Source organism: Bos taurus, chromosome 14 (assembly GCF_002263795.3).
Source record: "Bos taurus isolate L1 Dominette 01449 registration number 42190680 breed Hereford chromosome 14, ARS-UCD2.0, whole genome shotgun sequence".
In the NCBI taxonomy this organism is placed as follows: domain Eukaryota; kingdom Metazoa; phylum Chordata; class Mammalia; order Artiodactyla; family Bovidae; genus Bos; species Bos taurus.
In genome coordinates, this window is record NC_037341.1 from 47,335,479 (window position 1) to 47,346,297 (window position 10,819).

Here is a 10,819-nt window from a genome sequence, read left to right on the forward strand (position 1 = left end):
GGCACAGGGAAGGTCTGAGTCCAAAAGTGCAGTACGATCATGTAGAACTGAAGATGTAAAAGAAAGAAACACAGGAAGTTAAAGAGCCTTCACCACTCACTCTGTCTCCCAAACCTGCTTCAAGGTTCTTTAACTTGAGCTCCTCAGGTTTTAAATAAGACAGATACTATTTTGACTTGGGGCTTCAGTGGCTCAGCAGTAAAGAATTTGCCTGCCAATGTAGGAGATGTGGGTTTGATCCCTGGGTCTGGAAAATACCCTGGAGAAGTAAATAGCATCCCACTCCAGTACTCTTAACTGGGAGATCCCATGGACAGAGGAGCCTGGTGGGCTACAGTCCACACAGTTGCAAAGAACAGGCATGACTTGGCCACTAAACGACAACCCATTTTGACTAGCTTCTTTTGACAGATCTAAAGAGATTAAAAGCAGTTTACTTTAGGTTAGAAAGCTGGCAAGTGACAGAGCCAGGGCTAAATATCAAGGCCAGATGACTCCAAAATCATGGTCTACATGCATACCAATCATCATGGGATTAAATAAGCTAATACATACTGTTCCATTCCTGGAACAACACTGGACACAGAAGAGGGTGGCCCAGTGTCATTGCTGGTTTCATTATCATTACATCCCAAGGGTCCCTCCTGCACTGGTCCCAGCACAGAAGGATGGTAGCCGTGTGTTCTTTAAGGAAGAGGTAGAAATTTGTAAGCCCCAGCATTCATCAGAGCCAAGACCCAGAAGCACTGATGGTGCATGGCCCCCTGAGAAGCAGTACCTGGCTCGGGCTGCTATGAGAGGTCCATGCCCATCTCTGAGTTAAGCACCTGGTCCAGGTGAAACAAGAGGTTGCCAGACGCAGAGGTAAGCAGAGTGGCATAGGTTCAACCTGAAACCTACCCATATTTCTAATCTTCCCATAACCTTCGTTAATGACACAGCCAAAGAGGCAGGAGAGGTAGCGACAATGAACAAGAGGAAGCAGCTGGCACCGGACGGCCCTGTGCCAGGCTCAGGGCTGGGAGGGACTCTGGCAGTGATAACAGTGGTGAATACACCAAACTGACGGTTGCCTGTTGGCCCGGCACCCTGCCAGGGCAGGGACCAGGGGAGACGGCATTCTTGCAGTTACACTGGTACAGGCTCAGCCATCCCAGGTTTACCCAGAACACACTCTGCCCAGGCTGGTGTTCCAGAAGCACCTGTTATAATAGCAGAAGCAGTCTGGCAAGCAACCAAATGTGGATTCATCCAGGCCACCCGTAAAGGGATTTAATGCCTAACAACCTGTGCAAAGCTCCTAAGTGTCATAATTAATTTGGCACCTCTTCTCTGGTAGGTCCTAACCAGGAACCATAGAGTGAAAGCCTGTTCCCAACTAACATGGTTTCCCCTGTAATTAAAGCTGTGAGAAATCAGCATTTTGGAAAACCTTAACACCGTATTTTCCTCACTTAACTGTTTTCTCAGTTCTCGTCTTTGGCACTCTCTATCCACTACTGGGGTGAACATCTTACGTACTTTGACTTACCCAGTTACTGCTTCCCTGCTGCATCATTTAGGTTATAATTATTTTCTCATTTTCCCCTCCAGCTGGCAGTAGTTTGGTCCCTTCCACCTCGTATTTCTTGAAAATGTCACACAGTTGCTCTCACTTATTTAAACACTCTGAAAAGTGAGGAAGTGTAGCCATTGGAAGTGCATTCCCACATCCTGTAGAAAAGAGTCCCTGTTGTCTATGAGCAGCGAACAGAACCAGAATTCAGCAAACAATAAACAGCTGAGTGCAGTTGCAAAAATACATCTATATATGAACACAATCTGGCTTCTGCTACTTAAAAAAAAAAAAAAAAAAAGATGAAGGCTATTGTATGAGAGCAGAATTCACTTCATGAGGGGAAACAAAGCAAAAACATTTAATAGCAATAGTGTCCCATGTATTGAGTTCTCACTGTATCTCTTTGTGTCAGCTAATATCACAAGCCACCTCCTCTAATGAGGGCTTCAAAAAATAAGAGACTTTTGAAACAAAGAGTTTCTTTCTCTGTTTCTCCATCTGTCATTCCTAAAAGATATGGTGATCCAAAGTTTATCACTGAAAGATAGGACAAAAAACTGGTGACCAAGAACTTTACAATAAATTGTGGACTTTTTATCTGACAATGTCAAAAACAATGCATCCATTTTCAAAAGTTCTCTTTTTTAGTTTCTTTTGATTCCCAACTGAGCACATTTAGTGGAATCAAATCATTCACATGAATGCTAACTAACATCAGTTTCTCTGCATTCTGTAAGGAATTGCACTTATAAAGTGAAGCATCCTGAATATCTGCCAAACACAATATCTCAAGAATTTATAAATGTTAAGTTGTAAAATGTACTTTAGAATGACTGCTCCAATATCTGATTAGTCTCTTTTGAAGAACAGATCATGAGGAATTCCACTGCCTCTTTCTTCAGAATTTCTATAACTTTGATGAAGAAACATATATGAAACCTGTTTTACAAATGCAATTTAAGAAATCAGCCTGTATATTTGGAAGGCAGGAGCACATATGCAGAATATCTCAAGAAATCCAGGGACTAGGTCTCAGGATATTGCTGACACCTCATTGACAATGTCCTGGAAGTTGAAACCTAGTGGTACCTCAGTTTCACAGAGAGAAGAAATTAAGTACCAAAGAATTTAAGAATTCATTAATCAGATCAGATCAGTCGCTCAGTCGTGTCCGACTCTGCGACCCCATGAATCGCAGCACGCCAGGCCTCCCTGTCCATCACCAACTCCTGGAGTTCACTGAGACTCACGTCCATCGAGTCAGTGATGCCATCCAGCCATCTCATCCTCCGTCGTCCCCTTCTCCTCCTCCCCCAATCCCTCCCAGCATCAGAGTCTTTTCCAATGAGTCAACTCTTCGCATGAGATGGCAACCCAAAAAAGTTAAGGACAAACTAAAATTTGTTCAGAAAATCCTCAAATCCTCACACACATAAAACTTTGTATTTAAGAGAAAGACCACATCCATTCTGTTCTCCTTTGTCTTCCAGAACTAATTTTTATTGTTAATTAAATGTGCAAATAACCTGCTTTATAAATTAATTTTTACAGATGATTATTATGAATATGGAAACTATTTTTTAAATTAGCTTTATTTTTTGCATCCAGAAGGCAGCACTTTTAAGGCAGAGGTAGCTATTCTAATTCAACATGAGCCCTTTAACTCCTGAAAGCTTAATAACAAAAGAATTGTGTTAGTTAGGAATCTTTGGAGTACAAGTCGTACAACTCCAACTCAGTTGACTTGGCAAAAGGAGATTGTGATAGGAGGCTAGGAGAGAATTTTCATGTATCCTAATGATAGCCAGGACTGGGGATTTAAACAGCTGGACCCCAAAGCCAAGGAAGAGCAGTTCTCTCTCCCCTTTTGGGCTCTCAGGGGTGCCCTTTCAATCTTCTGCAAAAAGCGCAACGTTCTCACTTGGTAGCCGCCAGCAGCTTCCAAGCCCCTCTGCGGCTTCCACCATCACCTTCTAAGATTCATCTGCTCCCTTAGTTCTAGTTCAAAAGCTCCGGAGAACAATCTGACCAAACCGCCTTAATTCGCATGACTATATCCAAGGTGGTGAGTCACCCTTAATGGCAGACTCTACCTGAAGGGTATGGTTGGAATCCAGGCAGAAGTAATTCTTCAAAAAAATGGGGGTGGGGTGGGGTGCGGAGGGAAGACTACTAAACAGCTGGCTGGGCAGACAAACGAAGTATAATCAAGTAGAACAAAAATTAATGAGACTCTGAGGAAAGTTCAGAAAATCAAGATAGCACAAGAGAAAATGCTGGAAATTGGCACCAAGACATTCTTCCGTACATTCTTCTTCTACACTTGATTTATTTTGGCTGTGCTGGATCTTCATTATTATGGTGGCTTTCTCTACTGGAGGCGAGAGGCTATTACACAGCGAGTTGCGGCACTCGGGCTGCTTGTTGCAGTGGCTTCTCTTACTGCGGAGCGCGGGCTCAGAGCGCGCAGGTTTCAGCAGTTGCGGTGCGTGGCTCAGCAGCTGCAGCTCGGTGCTTAGTTGCCCCACAGCATGTGGGATCTTCTAGGACGTAGGATCAAACCAGCATTGGCAGGCAGATTCTTATCCACTGGTCCAACAGGTAAGTCTCAGTACATTCTTTTACTTCTATGTCCCACACAAAACAATACATAACTTTAAAACTTGTCAACACACCATTTTCTCTCTCCCCTCTCATAGCACTGGCACTTCCCCATGGCCTAGAAGATTTTGGTCTAAAAATTGCCCCTAAAATCCTATGCTAAGCATCCATTATGTTACTGTTAGAACTGTTTCAGCGCTGTCTGCATTATTCTTAGGGTTCAAAGCTTCATCTGTGCATTTACTCATTCCAGATTCTGAGCATTATCTTCAGAGCTCTGCGATTCTAATGCAGTTTCCATTTCGTCCTCCTTTTTCAGTTGTTGCATTTTCATGTTTAAATCCAGCAGAGTTCTGGCCAGCTGACGATTCTGGAAACGCATTTCCAGCTGAAAGTTAGAAAGAGAATAAGGGTTTTTATTAGCCTGAGATATGGATCAAATGAACCTGCTCTCTGCACACGAAAAATATAAGGATTTTGTAGGAAGGAAAATAAGACATCAAGAAAGATGTATTTTTCATCTTATTCTCCAGTTCTGACTATTTGGCCTGACTTTAAAACTGACTTTCTATACGACAAGGTAAAATCCAGATATACAAATAGCTTTCGAAATGGCCTTGCAATGAAAACAAAAATAGCTGATACACAGAGCTATCCATTTGAAAAATTCCTGTCCTTGGAAGGCTGTTTCCAAGCAATGGCATGTGATTTGCGAGGAAATCACTTATCTTTATGAGCTTTCTGAGCTCCAGGATAACTGCCCAGGGCCACCTGAGCTTTCAGGACCTAGGCCCATTTACTTGATTACTTGTCATTTCAAGTTCTTAGGATTTTAAACAGCCTCCCTGTTGAGCAAAACATTTAATGACCCCTTAGAGGCACATGTACAGTTATGTGTACTTATAGAATCTAACAATTTTCACTCTAGAGTGAAATCTGTTGTAGAGCAAGGTTGATTTATAACCTCCCTCCAATGGGAGTTTGTGAAGGTCCTCATGTATTAAAAGAAAAAATAGATCTTTCGGGCAGTGTACCTAAGAGGCAGTCCAGCATAATCTTTGCATTATAGTTGAAAACTAATAACCAACTCTGCATATTTCTTCAGTTAGGGTCTTGTTTAATGCAGTTCAGGAGAACCCTGTTCTCTCTGCTGAAAACCCCACATCAACTCCCCATCAGAAATCACCCAAGGGTGACCCAGGACATTCCATTGGTAAAAAGCAAACATGAGTGGTCACCTCCTAATTTGCAAAATAAAATCATCGGATATAATTTCGTTCAGTTTTCCTCTGACATATTTTTCATTCTTCAGCACTTGGAACCATTTCTCTAATAGCAAGAGTTAGCAGAATAAAGTAAATGAACATCCAGGAAACAAACAGTGACAACACAACCACCAGCACGAGAAGCCCCTACACCCTGCCTACAGGAAGCTTCAGTTCTCCAGTGTGGCACAGAGGCCCTATAAACCTGCCCTGCTCTTCCAGCTTTATCTGCTGGCCCTCTCCACACACCCACACACCCACACACCCACACACCCACACACCCACACACCACACACACACCCACCCACCCACCCACCCACCCCTGGGGCAGCTGGTCAGAAATCTTGCCTGTCCTGGAATAAACACGTCATACTGAGCCACATCTTCTGCCCTTTCTGCCCCTTGCCACCCACTTCCCGTTGAGCCCAGCCAAATGCCAGCTCTTCTTAGAAGCCCTCTCTGTCTCATCTTATCTGTGCCTCCACAGCATTCTGTACGTGTCCCTCTCCTAGCACACAGCCTACACTAAACTGGTGATTTTGAGCACAAAGTCTGTTCCTATCCTTAATTGTATCCTTAACCACGGGTGCACTGCCTGTGCATACAACATGTTGGGTTCTCTGTGTATTTGTTTAAAGACTGAGTGAAGGAATGAATAAATGGATGAACTGATGAATACCCATCCTGTACTTTCATGCCAAGAATCAGTTAAATTATTGATAATAGCTTACCATCTAAGTTAAAAAAAAAAAAAAAGTACGTGTAACTCATAATTCTTTAGGAAATCTGAACACCAATGGTTCCCTAATTTTCTCTCCTCATGGATCCATTGAGAATCTAATGAAAACTATTAACTCACTCTGGGGAAAGATGTGAATTTTATGTGCACACAAAGCTTGGCATACAATTTGAAGTATATAGAACCCCTGAAATTCACACACAAGCTCCCAGAATTCAACCCATCCCATTAAGAAGATCAATTCAAACAAGTAATAGCATAAATGACATCTCAAAAATAGCAACGTGAAAATAAATGAAAACAAAAATAGCAACGTCTGTAAATTAACTGAGCCTGTTCATCATTGTTCCTTACACAAATACCACCCTAACAAATAAGGTGTGGATGGGTGTCAAGTCCTACAGAAATCTGGCTAAGAGACCATTATCAGAAATGGCTTGTTCTGGCTAGTGTGATAATGTTAGGGATCCACACTCTCTTGCTGCTTCTTCATGACTGGTCACATACAACGATGAAGTGGTGGCCAAGACAATGACCATGGTCTGTGTCTCGGGAACACAGCATCTGTGTGACAATCTCTGCCTCTTTCCAGCAAAACCCTTGATCTTTCATGCCTATGTATCTGCCATTTGAGGGGGCACAACCAAAAAACAGTAAAAGCCAGTCTGAATAGTGTCTATATTCTAGGCACTTCCTGTAACATTTATCTTGTATAATACTTAGAGCCATTCTATGGGTTTATTATCTCCATTGTACAGATGAAACCTAAACTTGCTAATTAGCATTCCTAAGGTAACAGGAACAATAAGAGCAGAGACTGTAAATATTAATGCTGGGCTGTGAACCGTCACCTGTTTGAAATTTTATTTTCTGCTTTATCCCCACCCTGGTACATTACTTGCTTAAAACTCCTTCTGGTGGAGTGACTAGTTAGAAGCTAAAGTTCAACTGTCTCGGAGCTTCTTGAATATACTTTCTTCGCCTGATTTAAATATGAGTCAACTGAGGTATGATGGGGTGACACCCCAGGTCAGCAGCAGAGGGTTGGCTCAGCCCAGTCTCCGCCATCCAGTTGGCATCCTGACCCACAGCATGCCCCTCCAGGCCATCTCTTCTAATAAGGGGTTTCACCCACCCACTGCTCAGGTGTTGGAAGAAAATCATGTTTCTTTGATAGTGAAGTGAAGTCACTCAGTCATGTCTGCGACCCCATGGACAGCAGCCTACCAGGCTCTGGGTCCATGGGATTTTCCAGGCCAGAATAATGGAGTGGACTGCCATTTCCTTCTCCAGGGGATCTTCCCAACCCAGGGATCGAAACCCAGGTCTCCTGCATTGCAGACAGATGCTTTATGTCTGAGCCACTATATGGCTGGGTCAAAATTAATACATTCTTTGTCAAATTCAAATTGTTAACACAGGTAAAATTAAATGAAAATTTAATGTACTACCTTCTTGCCCTTCTTAAACATAGAAACAAGGTAAAGTTTTAAGTTTCAGACAATTAACTGATGGTTGAATCAGTTCTAAAGTAGGTAGTGCTTACTATTTTATTAGCATGCAATGCAAAAGAGTATAACTTTCCAAATCTCCACTATGCATATTCATGGTGATGGTGGTTTAGTCGCTAAATTGTGCCCAACTCTTGGGACCCCATGGACTATGCAGCCTACCAGGCTCCTCTGTCCATGGAATTTCCCAGGCAAGAATACTGGAGTGGGTTGCCATTCCCATCTCCAAGGGATTTTCCCGACCGAGGGATTGAACTGGGTCTCCTGGGAAGATATCCTGGAGAAGGAAATGGCAACCCACTCCAGTACTCCTGCCTGGAGAATCCCAGGGACGGAGCCTGGTAGGCTACAGTCCACGGGGTCGCAAAGAGTCGGACACGACTGAGCGACTTCACTTCATTTCACTTCTTACATTGCAGCTGTATTCTTTACCGCTGAACCACCAGATTCCCACGCATAATAATAAGTAGCACCATTTTAAAGCTTAAATTGCTCTTATTTCAAATTTTGCCTAACTCGAAAATGGTTTAAATTACAAAACAGTAACTATTTACCTACTGTTCTCCTGCCTAATGTTAAAAAGCTACAATTTTACAAAATTCCTTATTACCATTTCCTGTTTTCTGAATTCTTACCAAGGAGAAAGGAAATAGTAAAACTTGCAGAATAAAAGAAACATTTGCTAATGGACTCGCTCAACCCATCCCCTAAGTTTATTTCATTGAAATTTCCGCCCCAGCCCCTTTCATGTTCAAACACTGTAAGTGCCCTAGAGGGAACTTTCTATTTGGTAGAAAAAAAATAGAGAACAAGCTGAGGAGGAGTGGTTGCGGGGGTCTTGGCTGTGTCACCAGTAGACTCAGCCCTCACCAGAGACAGTCAGCTAGCACCTGGGCTCTGCAGAACTGGTTCCCTCCCGGATGCTGCCTGGGAGGCAGTAGCATCAGTGCCGTCGGGAACCCAGCTCGCCCGCGCTGCACGGCCTCACCGTCTGCCCGGGAAAAGCTGCCCTCGGCCTCCCCAGTCCTCGGTGGGGCACGTGCGCGGCCTACAGCCGAGGGCCCCGGGCGAGGACCAAGGCGAGGTGGCCCCGAGAGCCCGCCGCGGGCACGCTCACCAGCTCGGCGCGCAGCCCGGCCAGGGCGCTCTCCACGCGCGCCCGGCTCTGCGCCTCCCGCGCCGCCGCCTCTTCCCGCAAACGCCTGGAGCTGCCGCGCAGCACCGCCCGCTGGAAGGCGCGCACCAGCCGCCGCTTGAGCTCGTCCAGCCGCGGACCGGCGGCCTGGGCCTCCTCCGGGCCGTCCACGCCCCTGCCGCCTTCGAGGAAGCCTCGTGAGGGACGCAGGGTGGAGGACCGGAGCCCGGCCGCGTGGAGGATGTTGTGGGGCCCCCGGGAGGGGCCCTCTCTGCGGCGGCCGGAGTCCTCTAGGCCCATCTCAGAGGTGCCGGCTCCCAGGCTCCAGAGCTGTATGGCAAAGGGTTTCTTTCCAAGTGTGAGAATTAGGGCGGGTGACGGCGGGGGCGGGGAAACGCGTGGGACGGGGCTATCGCTTGCTACTCAGAGGCGCTCCACTCCTACAGCCTCACGTCTGTCCTTCCCTCCTTAGCAGCAGAAGGAAGTGTGTTCCCATGACCCCGAGAAGAGTTTTCAACTGGATCCCTTTTTCTCGCTCCTTGAGTGTCATTCCAAGGAGAGACTGAAGTCCACCCAAGTAGGTGGAAGTGAGGTCCGGATGGAACGTCTGAGACCCAGGTTGCTTTGATTATTTAATATTTCAGAAGCCCTTAAAATGTTTTTCTCTGGCTTTCTACTTTACGGCCAGGCATTGTGACAGGTGTTGAGAATATAAAGTTTAATTAGACCCCTTAGCCATCCCAGGGAGAAGGCAATGGCACCCCACTCCAGTACTCTTGCCTGGAAAATCCCATGGACGGAGGAGCCTGGTAGGCTGCAGTCTATGGGGTCGCACAGAGTCGGACACGACTGAAGCGACTTAGCAGCAGCCACAGCAGTAGCCATCCCAAACATTGCTAAGACAGCCTAGTGGGAGAAGCTTGGCCCTATTGGCAAGTTAGAATAATCTTTCCACAATTCCAGGCTTGTGGGAACCCACAAGGCTTCCCTGGTGGCTTAGCTGGTAAAGAACCCACCTGCCAGTGTAGAAGATGCAGGTTTGATCCCTGGGTCAGGAAGATCCCCTGGAGTAGGAAATGGCAACCCATTCCAGTATTCTTGCCTGGGAAATTCCAAGGACAGAAGACCCTAGCAGGCTGCAGGCCATGGGGTCACAAAGAGTCAGACACAGCTGAGTACACACACACTTGTTTCCACAAGCCCAGCAATGTAGAAGAGACAGTTTCTGAAACTCCATGTTCTTTTCTATACTTGAGACCATTCTGCCACTTTCACGTTATGAAGAGGTTAAAATGAAAAGTAAACCTGGCGTGATGTGGTGCACATGCCACATCACGTGGCGGAAAAGAGTCGGATACAACTGAGCGACTGGACAACAGGCAAAGTCCTTTACTCCAAAGTGTGTTATTTTCTAAATCCCAATTCAGTGTAATCATGTGCCAATATTACTTGTATATCCTTTATCATTGAACATAATCAGCTGCCTCTTTGGGGTCTAATGAAGAATTTCTAAAAAGGAATAAACAAAAGTTTTATGTGATCATAGAATGCAAACACCTCCCCCCCCCACACACACAAAAAAGGGGCAGAAATATCTATATAGTACTCTCAGAATTAATCATTTAATAAAGATTTACAGGTTACCCACAATTCCCACAAACTGTTCCAAGTTGGTGATTGGCATTGAGGGCAGTAAGAGCTAACTGCTATTAGTATTTACTGTGTGTCAGGCCCTTCCCATAGATTAACCCATTTTCACAGTAACCCTGTGAGAAAGGTACTCTTAGTGTCTCTGTTTCACAGGTGAGAAAACTAAGGCAGTTGTTGAGCTGTAAGTCTTCCCAGGTGGTACTAGTGATAAAGAACCTGCCTGCCAATGCAGATGTAAGAGACACGTTTTAGATCCCTGGTTCAGGAAGATTCCCTGGAGGAGGGCACTGCAGACCTCTCCTTGCCTGGAGAATCCCATAGTCAGAGGAACCTGGGCTATGGTCTGTAGGGTCACAAAGA

General features: G+C 45.2%; 1 protein-coding gene across 1 annotated transcript; it reads right to left on the reverse strand.

The window, feature by feature from the left end:
• Positions 1-3,132: 3,132 nt before the first annotated feature.
• AARD (alanine and arginine rich domain containing protein) lies at positions 3,133-9,184 on the reverse strand. The gene is made up of 2 exons (XM_002692763.7): positions 8,792-9,184; positions 3,133-4,547 (listed from the first exon to the last, which is right to left on the reverse strand). The coding sequence occupies exons 1-2, from the start codon at positions 9,107-9,109 to the stop codon at positions 4,404-4,406; spliced, it is 462 nt and encodes a 153-aa protein (XP_002692809.1). The 5' UTR covers positions 9,110-9,184; the 3' UTR covers positions 3,133-4,403.
• Between the last annotated feature and the right edge of the window lie 1,635 nt (positions 9,185-10,819).

What these genes read in the sequence shown, in the direction of transcription:
- AARD (XM_002692763.7), bottom strand. Translation starts at nt 9,109, where the DNA reads ATGGGCCTAGAGGACTCCGGCCGCCGCAGAGAGGGCCCCTCCCGGGGG. An exon ending in CCGGGCTGCGCGCCGAGCTG is followed by an intron (nt 4,548 to 8,791) that starts GTGAGCGTGCCC and finishes TCTAACTTTCAG; the next exon opens with CTGGAAATGCGTTTCCAGAA.